Genomic DNA, 16,287 nt, shown 5'->3' on the forward strand with positions numbered 1-16,287 from the left:
TGAGAGCCATAAGGACACAGAGCTAATTTGCGTCTATTTTAAAAACGTGAATCTTTTGAGCCAAAATTTTGCGTTTGTAATGTGGAGTTTGTGAAGTCAGAATTTCAAGTAGGAAATAGTGAATTATCTTCATGACTTGTGAATTATGTTTTTTTTCTGAACAAAACAATTTTTATCTTGTGTTTTACTTTCTTCTAGAGGAAGATGTCGAGTTCTAAAAGTGTCACGGAAACATGGGTTGCGTTCCGAATCGCATACTTTCTACTATTTAGTTTGGTAGAAAAAAGATTTAGGATGTCCCGATTCTTGTGGCCAGATTTAGGATGGTTAGAAGTACCCGGATGTCCTACTTCATGCGGCCAAGATTGTTAGTGTTGAAAAGTGCATCCTATTTGGGCGATTCTGACCCACAATCCGGTGCGCACGTGAAGTGACGTCACATCGACGAAGCCTCCATATGAAAACAAACGGGGATGCGACGGATATAAAAGCAAGAGGCAAGATCAAGGCGCAATGTTATGATGAAATAAGAGAGTAAAGTATGTCCCAATAGTATGCCTACTGCATCCTAACTAGATTCTTTTTATCATCGGATGTAGTATGTAGAATAGAAAAAAGAAAGAGGAGGAGATTCGGAACGCAACCTTAGAATTTTTTCGATCTGAAACCTGGAACTTGAGCATCAGATTTCATAGTATTTAATGCTTCATCTGTTGACACATCTCTCCAAGAATAAAACAATTTAAAAAAAGCTTTTAGACTTCAGGAATTTATGTTTTAAACTGTGTGGCTGCAACCTGTGACTCACGTTTAATGCTGAGAACGTTTCACATTTTGAAACTCATAATGTGGGTGTGGTTTACTGTGTGTGTCTTTAAGAACAAGTGGGGATTTCTTTCTAGTAAAAAAAAAAGGAACAAATTAATGTTTAACCAGCAACTACGTCCACATTTCTTCTAAGAAACTGATTTTTCTTCTGAAATGGAAAAGGTATGATTCAGTCTTTTTTGCAAGTGCTTTCTATTGAAGAACAAGATTTATTTATGTGTGTGTGTGTGTGTGTGTGTGTGTGTGTGTGTGTGTGTGTGTGTGTGTGTGTGTGTGTGTGTGTGTGTGTCTGTGTCAAAAATGTGAAGTTGAGAAATGAGCTGCTCTATTCAGAATCTGGTTTATGTTTACTGTCTGTCATTTCCCTACAAACAAAACTGGCTGCACTGTTATAGAAATGTAAATAGTAGCTCTGTGTGTGTGTGTGTGTGTGTGTGTGTGTGTGTGTGTGTGTGTGTGTGGTATGATGATCCACATATTTGCCTACAGTATGAAAATGAACTACGTTTGGCTTCTATCACAGTAACATCCTGTAGTAAAATATCTCTTCAGGAATACTATATAACTAAAATCACATCGCGAAATATGGGATCGTTGTCCAATGAATCGATTTTATATCTAATATCGTATTGTGATGAAACCAGAGATTTGATTATTTACAGCCCTTGTAAGGACAGAGAAATAAACAGAAATATAATTGAACAGTTTTCAGTCAGCGAAATGGACCTCCCAAAGCGCTGTGTGTGTGTGTGAGTGTGAGACAGTGTGTGTGTGTCTGCTTGCCTGCATGTGTGTGTGTGTCTGCTTGCGTGCGTGCGTGTGTGCGTCTGTCTGTCTGTCTGTAAGAAAACCCACAATGGTCAGAATGCTCTAAACGCAATAGGTTTTTGTTGCCTATAATGTAACCACCTTTTACATTTTGAATTTGGAGTGAGCAGAATATTTTTCTACCAATGTGCATTGACATTTTTTGTTAATTCTTTTAAGTTGATTCTTCTGGACAAAAACACACACGCTATCTATGTCTGTTAGCTATTCGAAGCACGTCACTTTAAGTGTTGAAAATAAGAAGTAGGCTAGCTATAAATCTCAAAATATAGAATCTATATTTAAAGGGGGAGTCAGTGATTCTAGAGAACGCTTGTTGAGAAAATCACTATATGAGTGAATATCTCCTCATGATCCACTACCTGTCTGTACTGTGTGTGCGCGCTCTGCTAAAACCATCCAGTGTTAATACACAGCCTAGGCTCTGTAAACCGAAAACAATTACTTTTAGTTATTGTTGAACTGAAATTAGTTTGGGTTAGTTTGAAATAAAACTGTTATTAGTTGTAACATTATGGATTTTCTTACATAAAAAAAAAATAAAAAAAATGATGGGCTCTTCTTTCGTGGCTAACGTAAACACAAGCTAACGTTCAAAATGGGCCTCCCGGTTAGCTCCAGTGAGAGTGTGTCTGTCTCTGTGTCTCTGTGTCTCTTCAGTCCCTAGTGGTGACTGGCTAACAGTTCATCCAGGTCAGCCATCCATTCCTGTGCGCTCTGCCCTTTAAGCAGAGAATCCACCAGCTCGCTCTCTCCGGCGAAACTCCCCGATGCCACGTTATAACCAAACGACACCTGCTGCTGCATCTGGCTAGCTGTCCGTGTCACCTGGTAGCCTTGGTTACACTGTAGCCCTTGCTGCTGCCGCCCGTTGCTAGCCGCCGCCGCCGCCGCTTGTTGCTGTGCGAAAGCCGCCATGTCAGCTGGTAGAATCGCTTGGCTCTGATTGGTCTGCTGAGTTTGTTGAGTATTTGGCGGTGGGACCCTTTGCTGCTGAGCGGACGCCATATTGGTTTGCTGCTGTTGTTGTTGTTGTTGCATCATCTGCTGTTGCGTCAGACCTACCATTGTACGTCCACTAGCTCCAAACGTAGCCGCGGCGTTGGAGGTAGCATTGCCCTGTTGCATCTTGGGATTGATGCGATTCTGTTGGATGTGGAAGGCGTGGTTGTTTGCTGTCGTCTGATTGGCTAGTTGCTGCTGTTGTTGTTGCTGCTGCTGTTGCCAGACAACGCTCTGGGCTTGTTGCATAGCGCCCGGGAGGCTCTGCATAGCGCTAGGTAGTCGCGCCGCGGCGGCCGCTAGCTGCTGCTGCTTCAACATGGCGGCGTTGGGCTGAGTCTTTAGATGCTGCTGCTGCTGAGCCAGGAGGTTCTGCCTGGAAGGACAGAGAGAGAGAGAGAGTTTTTAATTGATATTTATTCCATAATTGAGACTCATTAACGATCCGGTTACCACTATCCATACTTTTTACCATGTCATTTGGAGAGTTAGTTGCATGATAGTAACTGACTATGACTGGATCCAAGACATTTGAACTGGTAACTTCTCAAATCTGGACAGTTATTCTGACAGCAGAAAATAGAAGGTTGGATTATAAACGTTATAAACAGACAGACAGACAGACAGAGACAGACAGACAGACAGACCTGTATGCGGCTTGCCCTCGTTGCTGACAGACAGACAGACAGACACACAGACAGAGGGAGAGACAGACAGACAGACAGATAGAGAGACAGACAGACACACAGACAGAGGGACAGACAGACAGACACACACACAGACAGAGGGACAGACAAACACACACACAGACAGACAGACAGACAGACAGAGAGACAGACAGACAGAGAGAGAGAGAGACAGACAGACAGAGGGAGAGACAGACAGACAGACAGACAGACAGACAGACCTGTATGCGGCGCTCATGGCTCCCAGTGGCTGTCCCCCTCGTTGCTGGTGCAGGTTCATACTGTTGTAGAGAACCTGTTGCACGTCCACATTCCCGCCACACGCTGCTGCCATGGCGATGTCAGACTGGCTTCCTGTTGGAGGCGGGGCTCCGGTGGCCAATATCAGCTGTCCCTGGCTCTGACCCTGACCCTGGTTAGCCAATAGCAGGCCAGGGTTCTGAGGGAACATCCTTTGGGCTCCGGGGGCGGGGCCGACCATCGAACCCACGGACACCATGGGCTGAGAGGGAGCTGGGGGGAGAGAGAGAAAAGAAGTGATTAAAAAAATGCGAGAACATTTTTTTTTTTTTTTATATTAAAAGGTGCAGTGTGTAATATGACATCATCAAGAAAGTTCTACAAAGTTCTAGAATGCAACGCTCCCTGGGTAACCCCACCCCTTTAGAATAATAACAGAAGCTACAGTGGCCTTCAAGGACAAGAACAATTAAAAATTTTAAACAATGCACCTGATGACATTCCATCTATGACACTTTCAAGATGGCGGCACTAGGCCTTGGTCCAAAATATGCAGAAATATGGACATATATGAGACCCTTTCTAAGGGGAAAAAAATTATAAAAAAAAAAAAAATTCAGCTATTATGCACTAAATGAAATGTACTTATGGATATTAAAATTACGTTCTACAAAATCTGCTAGGAAATAAAACCCAAAATTCTACACACTGCAGGTTTAAGAGGAAAAATAAAGAGTAATTTACAAAAGTCAATGTAACCCAATTACGTTGATTGTGCGTAAAATACATAACACAAAAAATATGTTGACCCATCTCTCCGTATACATGCCCTCGATTAACAATTTATTTTCAAAATGAGAAGTTAAAAACAACAAGAAAAAAATAGAGGGAGCCGGGGAGAGAAGGGTCAGATTTTAAAAAATGCAAAAAATACTATATTACATGTCATTTATCAGACGCTTTTATCCGAAACGACTTACAACTGGAGCACACATTCATACACCGATAGCAGCAGCAGCTACCCCATGCAGGGTGCAAGCTAACTATCAGGAGACATTTAGGGTTCAGTGTCTCTTTGCCCCGGGACACTTCCCTGCGTTCCAAATCACATACTCTTTCTTTTTACTACACTACATACTAAAGTAAAGAAGAGTTTTAGTCTTTTTACTACACTATATACTAAAGTACAGAAGAGTTTTAGTCTTTTTACTACACTACATACTAAAGTACAGAAGAGTTTTAGGGCCACAGGAGAAAAAAAAAAAAAAAAAAATCAGATGAGGATTTTTTTTATTTTTTATTGTTTTTTTGAGAAATGTCAAGAATAAAGACGAATACTGCAAAATGCTATTGGAGTAAGTGGGGTATCTGGGTATTTTTGGCATACTGCAATTGACGTGCTTGTATTGGGACATCCTAAATCATTTTCTGGCGTACTACACTAAATAGTATACAAGTATGAGTATTGGAACACACATTGCACTGTTTACTAGGGCTGCAACTAACGATTATTTTGATAATCGATGAATGTCGATTATTTTCTCGATTAATTGATTATTAATCGATTAGTGTTTTGGTCCGTAAAATGTCAGAAAATGGTGAAAAATGTTGATCAATTTTCCAAAGCCCATGTTGACGTCCTCAAATGTATTGTTATGTCCAAAACACACAGATATTTCAGTTTACTGTCATTATAGGATTAAAGAAACCAGAAAATATTCACATTTGAGAAGCTGAAATCAGAGAATTTGGAATTTTTTTATTAAAAAATTACTTGAAACGATTAATCGATTATCAAAATAGTTGGCGATTATTTCAATAATTGATTAATAATCGATTCGTCGATTAATCGTTGCAGATCTACTGTCTACATTCATTCCCAGAGATGACGACTTCTACTCTAGGCCTCGATCAAAAATAAACTCAAGTGTGGGATTTGAAAAAAAGAAAAGTAGCAAATAACATTTAATAGGGCGTCTTTGGCTAAGCAGTTAGAGCACTGGAGGGTTGGTGGTTTGAAGCAATAATTTAACTCTACAAATCACTGATTATTATTACATTGTTACATCACTTTTAGTAGTAGAAGTTATAGTATTATTGATATTGCACCTGTTGACGCTATATTTAAACATGATATCAGCAGCTTGTTTTTGCCTAGGACACACACACACACACACACACACACACACACACACACACACACACACACACACACACACACACACACACACACACACACACGAGGACAAACTGTACAGTCTGTCTCTGGTTATTTTCTAGTCAAATCAGCGAGTGACTTTATGAGTTGACTTCCACATTCACAGACAGAGAAACGTTTGTTCTCTGAGTCACAATAACAACAAGCTGGTGGAGTCGTATTCTAATGACACATCTTATTAGACCTGACACACAGAGCCTCATGTTGAAGTCTGCTGAATATTTTTATTATGTGCATATTGCTTATACTTATTTTTTTAACCTTTATTTATACAGGTATATCCCATTGAGACCGAAGACTCTTTTGCAAGGGAGACCCGTTTCCCTTTCCCACGTTACCATTCACACACACATTCATACACCGATAGCAGCAGGCTAACTATCGACATTCACACGAGGCAAGGTGGGTGAAGTGTCTTTCCCAAGGACACAAAAACTATGACACAGGTGGCAGGGCGGGGATCGAACCTCCAACCCTTTGATCATCGGCCGACCCGCTCTACCACCTGAGCCACAGTCACTTATTCATAGTTTTAAGCCACTTTTTCGTTCATGCTACCCCTCCAGATAAGAAAAATTTACAAATTAAGTTCAATAACTGTTTTCTGAATCCTAAAAAAGGTGGAGTCAGCGATTATGTAGAAATCAAATCAATCAATCAATCATCTTTTTAACTCAAAAGACACAGAGGTTTCACTCTTTCACAGTGACGACAAGCAAAGAAAGCTTGCCAGTGTAAATATTCTAGACCTAGGCTCTGTAAACCTGTGGTATGTAAACAGAAAGGGGCCACTGTAGCTAGTAAGAGTTTACAGAGAGCTAAAGTTATAGGCAGTGTGAACGGAATATTTGAGAGAGAGAGAGAGAGAGAGAGAGAGAGAGAGAGAGAGAGAGAGAGAGAGAGAGAGAGAGAGAGAGAGAGAGATTATATTCTCAGGTTACATCTTTCTCACACAGATTAAATGATAGAAGCAGATACAGTTACTCAAATGTCTTTGTTCAAAACATTCCTCTCATCTCAGTGTTGCTGAAAACGCTTCAGGTTTAATATCAAGTTTAAAAGGAATAAAACGGACCGTTAAAAAATGCTTTAAAAAGGGGACTAACCCGAGCCCCTTACCCTAACCATCCAAACTAAATGCCTAACCCCAACCCTTACACTAACCCTACAATAAACCTAATTCATACCTGAACCTTAAAACCTAGTGTTAACCCTCAAACAGCCCTTTAAAGGCCTGTCCTTAAAACCTAGTGTTAACCCTCAAACAGCCCTTTAAAGGCCTGTCCCAAAGGGAGAACCGGACTAAATGTCCTCACTTTACAAAAATGTTATCACTCAGATGGTTAAAAGCTAAAACAAAGAGGCCTGTATAAGTACACACACACACCGGTGTGCTATTAAATGCTTGTTTTTTTCTGAGATGTTTGTTGAGGTGTAAATTCTTTGTTGCTTACACACACACACAGTACCTGTCCTCCCAGTGAAGGGTTCAGGGGGCTGGGGGAAGGGGCTCTGGGTGGGTGGGTGGGTGGCGCACACACACACACACACACACACACACACACACACACACACACACACACACACACACACACACACACACACACACACACACACACACACACACACACACACACACACACACACCTGTCCTCCCAGTGAAGGGTCCAGGGGGCTGGGGGAAGGGGCTCTGGGTGGCTGACACACACACACACACAGTGACACAAACAGTGACACACAGACACACGCACACACACAGGCTGTATCTCGATTCAGGGGTTGCGGTCTACGAAGGCTGCATTTGAAGACCGATTGCGTCATAGCGGCGCGCAAAGGCTTGTTCCATTTGCAAGGCTCCTTGCAAGGCTCCTCATATGCGGCCGAGAAATGCAGCCTTCGTTTCACGGTTTTGAAGGCTGCATCAGATGTATCCTTCGCAGCCCAACATATCCCATGATTCATTGCGTTTTTTTCAGAGATGGCATACAATAAAATAAAAAATAACAAAACAGCAACGTGTTGCTCCATCTTCTTAACTTTTATCTTCCTTTCTTTTTTTCTTGTACTTTTTTTTCTTTTCGTCTGGTAGGCAACTTCTTTTTCTTTTTTCCTCTGCTGACAAGGCTGTTTCCGTTGGCAGCTATCAGGGTTGCTAGGCAGCACAGGAGCGGCGAGTCGTCACGCGAGGTAACGGCTTGTTACGCAAACCGGAAATGCTCGTAAACGGAGACCTGCGGAGACCGTCCCGTTTAACAACGCTCGTTCGGCCTTCGAATCGGCCTTCATAGGCTATAGCCTTCATAGACCGCGACCTACCAAGGAGGCGGTCTCTGTAACGGGATACAGCTACAGTACCTGTCCTCCCAGTGAAGGGTCCAGGTGGTTGGGGGAAGGGGCTCTGGGTGGCTGGCACACACACACACACACACACACAGTACCTGTCCTGCCAGTGAATGGTCCAGGGGGCTGGGGGAAGTGGCTCACACACACACACACACACAGTGACACACACACACACTAGTACCTGTCCTGCCAGTGAAGGGTCCAGGGGGCTGGGGGAGGTGGCTCACACACACACACACAGTGACACACACACACACAGTACCTGTCCTGCCAGTGAAGGGTCCAGGGGGCTGGGGGAAGGGGCTCTGGGTGGCTGGCATACACACACACACACACACACACACACACACACACACACACACACACACACACACACACACACACACACACACACACACACACACACACACACACACACACTACCTGTCCTGCCAGTGAAGGGTCCGGGGGGCTGGGGGAAGGGGCTCTGGGTGGCTGGCATACACACACACATACAGTGACACACACACACAGTACCTGTCCTCCCAGTGAAGGGTCCGGGGGGCTGGGGGAAGGGGCTCTGGGTGGCTGGCATACACACACACATACAGTGACACACACACACAGTACCTGTCCTCCCAGTGAAGGGTCCGGGGGGCTGGGGGAAGGGGCTCACACACACACACACACACACACACAGTAGTACCTGTCCTGCCAGTGAAGGGTCCGGGGGGCTGGGGGAAGTGGCTCTGGCATACACACACACACACACAGTACCTGTCCTCCCAGTGAAGGGTCCGGGGGGCTGGGGGAAGGGGCTCACACACACACACACACAGTGACACACACACACACACACACAGTAGTACCTGTCCTGCCAGTGAAGGGTCCGGGGGGCTGGGGGAAGGGGCTCTGGGTGGCTGGCATACACACACACATACACACACACACACACACACACAGTAGTACCTGTCCTGCCAGTGAAGGGTCCGGGGGGCTGGGGGAAGGGGCTCTGGGTGGCTGGCTGGCCCGGCTGGTCTTGGTACTGAGGGGGGGGGCGGGTCAGGTGCCTCTGTAGCTGCTGGTCCTGCTGACGCTGCTTCTCCTGACAGACAGACAGACAAGACAGAGAGAGAGGGAGAGAGAGAGAGACAGGGGGAGAGAGACAGGCAGACAGACAGAGAGACAGGGAGACAGGGAGAGAGAGAGAGAGAGAGACATGGAGAGACAGACAGACAGGGAGAGAGACAGACAGACAGACAGACAGAGAGAGAGACAGACAGACAGACAGACAGAAAGAGAGAGAGGGAGAGAGAGAGAGACAGGGGGAGAGAGACAGACAGAAAGAGAGAGACAGGGAGGGAGAGAGACAGGGAGGGAGAGAGACAGGGGGAGAGAGACAGACAGACAGACAGACAGACAGACAGACAGACAGACAGACAGACAGACAGACAGACAGACAGACAGACAGACAGACAGACAGACAGACAGACAGAGAGACAGGGAGACAGGGAGAGAGAGAGAGACAGGGAGAGAGAGAGAGAGAGAGAGAGACAGACAGAGAGACAGGGAGAGAGACAGACAGAGACAGGGGGATAGAGACAGACAGACAGACAGACAGACAGACAGACAGGGAGGGAGAGAGACAGGGAGGGAGAGAGAGAGCGAGACAGACAGACAGACAGACAGACAGGGAGAGAGACAGGGAGGGAGAGAGACAGGGAGGGAGAGAGAGAGAGACAGACAGACAGACAGACAGGGAGAGAGACAGGGAGGGAGAGAGAGAGAGACAGGGAGGGAGGGAGAGAGACAGGGAGGGAGAGAGAGAGAGACAGACAGGGAGGGAGGGAGAGAGACAGGGAGGGAGAGAGAGAGGGAGGGAGACAGACAGAGACAGGGGAGAGAGACAGACAGACAGACAGACAGACAGACAGACAGACAGAGACAAGGAGAGAAAGAGACAGACGGAGAGGGGGAGAGAGACAGAGGGACAGAGAGAGAGAGACAGACAGACAGACAGAGGGAGAGACAGAGAGAGAGAGAGACAGACAGACAGGACAGACAGACAGGCAGAGAGACAAACAAAAAAAGATAACATTAGGTCAATCCAATTAATTAACAAGGAAAACAACTCTTCTCTTGATATGAAGAAATATAAGCTCATCTGTGAAACACGGCGGAGGCAATGTCATGGCTTGGGCTTGACTGGCTCATTATTCTTCATTGACTACATAAAGACATGATGGCAACAGCTAAATGAACTCAGAAGTCTACAGAAACATTCTGTCTGCTAATTTACAGAAAGATGCAACCAAACCGAAAACAGCATTTCTCAGTGGCATGTTATTAGTGTATCTACCTGTCTCTGCTGGGTGTATATACTGTTTATCTACCTGTTTCTGTAATTTTTTAAAGATAATTTTTGGGCATTTTCAAGCTTACACTTCTACAAAGTTCTAGAATGCAACGCTCCCTGGGTAACCCCAACCCTTTTGAATAATAACAGAAGCTACAGTGGCCTTCAAGGACAAGAACAATTCTAAATTTTAAACAATGCACCTGATGACATTCCAACTATGACACTTTCAAGATGGCGGCACTAGGCCTTGGTCCAAAATATGCAGAAATATGGACATATATGAGACCCTTTCTAAGGGAAAAAATAATAATTCAAAAAAAAAATTTCAGCTATTATGCACTAAATTAAATGTACTTATGGATATTATAATTACTTTCTACAAAATCTGCTAGGAAATAAAACCCAAAATTCTACACACTGCAGCTTTAAGGGTTAGTGTATGTACCTGTTCTATGAGCTGCTGCCTCTGCTGGATGTATTGTTGTTGTTTCTGTTGTTGTTCCAGAAGGTGTTGATGTTGTTGTTGTTGTTTTAGCGCCGCCGCCACCGCCGCCTGGTTGCTAAGGTAACCGGGGTTACCGTGGCTCCCCGGTTGCTGCTGCTGCGTCGTCATGACGTTGTTGTTGCCGGGCGGTGAGGTCATAGTGTTGGGAGGGGCGGCGTACGAGTTCTGATCCTAAAGGAAGAAATATGAATTTTAGTCTTTATTTCGTGTGTGTGTGTGTGTGTGTGTGTGTGTGTGTGTGTCTGAGTGAGTGAGTGAGTGAGTGAGTGAGTGAGTGAGTGAGTGAGTGAGTGAGTGAGTGAGTGAGTGAGTGAGTGAGTGAGTGAGTGAGTGAGTGAGTGAGTGAGTGAGTGAGTGAGTGAGTGAGTGAGTGAGTGAGTGAGTGAGTGAGTGAGTGAGTGAGTGAGTGAGTGTCTGTCTGTCTGTCTGTCTGTGTTGGGGGGGGACGCGTACGAATTCTGATCCTAATGGAAGAAATATGCCTCACTAATTTGCCTCAGATTATAAGTGTAAAGTAACATAAGTCCATTACAAGAAGCCTATCTAAAGGTTGTGCTATGGTACAGCATTTGAAAATGTATTAGTTTACCAGATGAAAGATAAAGAGTTTGTAGAAGTTTCTGTGTGGATAGCGTGTGTAGCGCATTTGGGACAGTGTGTCCGTGTGCAGCAGCTATATTTAAATACAGAGAGAGAGAGTATGAAAGGCTGCTTTGTCACTGCCTCCCTTCACCCCCCTCCCCACCCCCGTGTATGTGTGTGTGTGTGTGTGTGTGTGTGTGTGTGTGTGTGTGTCCTTAGCAACCAGCTGCTTTACACACACGCAGAGAAAGACTGGGGCCCAGATCGGTTTGAGGCAGAGCAGCTGAACAAAAGGCTGACTTCACATAAAACACACACACACACACACACACACACACACACACACACACACACACACACACACACACACACACACACACACACACACACACACACACACACACACACACACACACACACACACACACAGCACCTGTTGGGCTAAAATCAGGTCAATCATGGAGGATTTTCATGACTGTCTTGGCTCCACTAAAGTCACTAGATATTTAGTTTTACAGACAAATATTTAAACTGATCTTTTTCCATGACTTTCCCTTTAGCGCCACCCTCTGGACGATGGTAACATTTCAGCTACTGACTGGGGGAAAAAAAATCCTGCAGCTGTGTGTGTATTACTGCGTTCCTTTTCTGTGCATGTGGTGTGTACATATAGTATGTGTAATTGTCATTAGTGTGTTCCTTACTTGTGTGTGTGCAGGTCTTGCCTGTGCGTGTGTTATTTTTTTTTTTTGTTATTTTTTTTGGCATTTTTATGCTTTATTGATAGTGTAGAGAGAGTTGAAATGGGGCAGAGAGGGGAGTGACATGCAGAGAACGACCGCAGGCTGGAATCGAACCCGGGTCCGCTGCTGGCTGAGGCCCATGGGGGGGACGCCCTACCAACTGAGCTAAAGGCGCCCCTGTGTGTGTTATTGTTAACATTGCGTTTCTTACCTGTGTGTGTGTGTGTGTGTGTGTGTGTGTGTGTGTGTGTGTGTGTGTGTGTGTGTGTGTGTACGTGCATTTCATACATGTGTGTATTCAGTTAACATTTTTTACCTGTGCGTGTGGTATATGTGTGTGACGGTGTGTGTATTACATGTGTATTTCGTTAACATTGCGTTCCTTACCTGTGTGTCTGTCAGTGTGTGTGTGTGTGTTATTGTTCTTAATGCATTTCTTACCTCCGTGTGTGTGTCTGTCAGTGTGTGTGTGTTAGTGTGTGTGTTAGTGTATTCAGTTAACATTGCGTTCCTTACCTGTGCGTGTGTCAGTGTGTGTGTGTGTTATTGTTAATAGTACATGTCTTACCTGTGCGTGTGGTATGTGCTGTCTGAAGGTCATCTGACTGTTCTTCTGTTTGATCAGCTGTTGCCTCTGAAGCAGTGAGAGCAGCGCCGCCTTGTTGCTCTGAGCGCTCTGAGGTCTGATCTGCCCAAGGCCCGGTCCCGCCTCGAAGTGGGACAGCGGTTTAGTGTTACTGTAATTCAACATGGCCGCTGTGATCTGAGCTTGGGTTCCCTGTACTGTGGGCGGGTGACTTAACGGGGGGCCTGCTGTAGAATGGCCCATCATATTCGGCGGATGTCCCACTCCTACTGAATTAGGGCCCACTGGCATGTAGCTGCTAGTAACCGCTACCGATTTGGGCGAGCTTTTATTTTGTTGAGCGTTTTGTTGTTGTAACAGCATTTGTTGCTGTTGTTGCTGCTGCTGCTGCTGCTTGGCTTGTGCGTTCGCGTTGGGGTTGAAATCTTGTGGGTATAGAGAGGGGCTCGTGGGTTTGTCTAGCCCGAATGCGGAGCTCGCTAGCTGGCTTTGAGACCAAGGCGTAGGGGGTGGAGGGTGTGTGGTGTGGAACTTAGCGCTACCAACACCAACACCAGATTGTGGTTGTTTGTGCTGTTGTTGATGCATTTGTCCGTGTAGGTGCTGGGCCCGTTGCTGTTGCGCGGCTAGCTGTTGAAGTTGCTGCGCTGGCGATAAATCTTTCTGCACAGAGGACGGGTGTAAGTGATTGGTGTGGTTGTTATTATTAGGGTTGGGTTGGATTTGCCTGGGTTGGTTAGAAGAATTCGGGGGTCCCGTTTGAGCAGGAGATTTCGCAGAAGATGTTGCATTTGCGATTGGAGAGCTAGTTGAAAGAGGGCCGGAGGAAGTCGATCGAACATGGGGCGATCCCGTGCCAGTGTTGCCCGCCCGAGATTCTTGCTCAAAGGCCACAGAAGCCGGGGAAAACTCAGACTTAACGTTGACTAAATCAGGGGGAAGCATTATAGCGTTACTGTTGTTATTGTGAGAGCTTGAGCTTGTTGTCGCGTTGTTCCCGTTATTATTATTCGGAGTGGCCGCGAGCTCCAACGGGTCTTTGCGATCTTCAAAACCGTCGTTAAGAATATCCTGGATGTCCTCGTACGCCACGGAACAATTCAACTCTTCCATTAGCTCGGTCCACTCTTGTTCGTTCAAATTAAGATCGGGGAACAAGCTATTATTCCCTCCCGCGGACGGTGGCATTATCGGCAAAATGTCATCGGGCTCCTGCTTCATTTCTTTACGGTGGAAGTCAGTTAAGGAGTCTCTAGCGTTGTCAGTATTGGAGGAATCCCCGCCGGTAGAGATGTTGTTATTGTTGTGCGTCCCGTTGGAGTGTGTGAGAGAGAGAGAGTCGCTGATGCCGAGCTTGGAGTCCAGTGGAGATCTGGCCGAGCCGTTGTCCAAACACGCTTTTTTGTTTGGAGGGAAAGTGTCGCCGAAACCGTTCACCGGGGAACCAGCGCTCTCCAGCTTCCTCTTCACTGTCTCCTGGAGCTGGGAGGAGAAGCAGAGGGGAAGGGAATCAATAATCAGCATTTTAAGAGTCAAATTCAAGCACTTTCAAGCTTAAATATCATCTTTTTCAAGGACCTCTTAAAAGGTGCATTGTGTAATGTGACATCATCAAGAAAGTTCTACAAAGTTCTAGAATGCAGCGCTCCCTGGGTAACCCCGCCCCTTTAGAATAATAACAGAAGCTACAGTGGCCTTCAAGGACAAGAACAATTCTAAATTTTAAACAATGCACCAGATGACATTCCAACCAACATGGATGCCTCCATAAGACTTACCCTCTCAATGCACAAAATGTAACATTAATATTTGTAATTCTCCGCTCAGGAGGATAATTCAGATTATTGGCAGAGGTGATTTCACACCAATGAGGACATATTTATGAATGAGGATATTGATTTTAGCAAATCAATTACTTAAAATGTTACACAGTGTCCCTTTAAATATATGTAGGGGAAAAAAACAGGCTAAAGATTTCACACATTGCTGGGAGGAGAAAGAGAATTAATAAACATGAAATAAAACAATCTGCCAACACTTTGTTATGACATGGATCCAAGAATGTGTAGTTCATTTTCTAAATTATTATTTTTATTTTTTAAGTTGTGATTTCATACACTTTCCATAAATATATTAATAGAAACATCAAATATAAAAAGGTGTGTCCTGAGTTGAGTTTATTTCTTAAACCTGCAGTGTGTAGAATTTTGGGTTTTATTTCCTAGCAGATTTTGAAGAAAGTAATTATAATATCCATAAGTACATTTAATTTAGTGCATAATAGCTGAAAAAAAATTTTTGAATTATTTTTTTTTCCCTTAGAAAGGGTCTCATATATGTCCATATTTCTGCATATTTTGGACCAAGGCCTAGTGCCGCCATCTTGAAAGTGTCATAGTTGGAATGTCATCAGGTGCATTGTTTAACATTTAGAATTGTTCTTGTCCTTGAAGGCCACTGTAGCTTCTGTTATTATTCTAAAGGGTTGGGGTTACCCAGGGAGCGTTGCATTCTAGAACTTTATAGAACTTTCTTGATGATGTCATATTACACACTGCACCTTTAAATCAAAATATTTGTTGAAAATCAATGAATTGCGCATGGTATTGAACAGTATGAAAAAAATCCAGCATTTTCCAATTAAACTGAAGCAAATTTCAAACCTTAAAATAAGTCATCCGATCATTTTAGTCAGAATTCCAGTTGTTGTTCACAATGTCTTAATTTAGACATGAGCATCAGTGAATGAGGTTATATGGGAACACTGAGTAACAAAGCCAGCTGTTGAACTGACTGAGTGTCTATTTTAAGTCATTGCAGTCGCACATTTCCACCTCTAGAGGGCGGTGTGGACAGAGTTATGAGTGTGTAAGCCTTTCTTTATATGTCCATGGTGTAGGCCAGCTGTGAAACGCTTCTGCTGTTAGAATGGGCTGCAGGCAGAATTACATAACGCTAATAACCACACACGCACACACAGAGAGACACACACACACTGTCTCTCTCACACACACACACACTGTCACACACACGCACACAGAGAGAGACACACACACACTGTCTCTCTCTCTCTCACACACACACACTGTCACACACACGCACACAGAGAGAGACACACACACACTGTCTCTCTCTCTCACACACACACACTGTCACACACACAGAGAGAGACACACACACGCACAGAAAGACACACACACGCACAGAGACACTCACACACACACTGTCTCTCTCTCACACACACTGTCTCTCACACACACACACACACTGTCTCTCACACTCACACACACACACACACACACACACACACAGAGCCTCCTCAGAGTCAGTCAGCAGATCAACATCTGTCCACTTGAAGAACATTCAGAACTTACACATCAGCTGATAG

At 44.7% G+C, this 16,287-nt stretch overlaps 1 protein-coding gene across 2 annotated transcripts in view; it reads right to left on the reverse strand.

The window, feature by feature from the left end:
- Positions 1-596: 596 nt before the first annotated feature.
- maml1 (mastermind-like transcriptional coactivator 1) overlaps positions 597-16,287 on the reverse strand; it is a gene marked incomplete at its 5' end in the record, with an annotated part of 30,107 nt that continues 14,416 nt past the window's right edge. For both annotated transcript variants that reach the window (XM_080034979.1, XM_080034978.1), the window contains 5 exons: positions 597-3,034; positions 3,566-3,857; positions 9,094-9,229; positions 10,929-11,159; positions 12,882-14,381. In XM_080034979.1, the coding sequence (XP_079891105.1) occupies positions 2,320-3,034; positions 3,566-3,857; positions 9,094-9,229; positions 10,929-11,159; positions 12,882-14,381 (2,874 nt within the window). In that variant the 3' untranslated portion in view covers positions 597-2,319. The remainder of the gene's footprint in view (positions 3,035-3,565; positions 3,858-9,093; positions 9,230-10,928; positions 11,160-12,881; positions 14,382-16,287) is intronic.

Source organism: Ammodytes marinus (assembly GCF_949987685.1).
Source record: "Ammodytes marinus genome assembly, chromosome: 10".
In the NCBI taxonomy this organism is placed as follows: domain Eukaryota; kingdom Metazoa; phylum Chordata; class Actinopteri; order Uranoscopiformes; family Ammodytidae; genus Ammodytes; species Ammodytes marinus.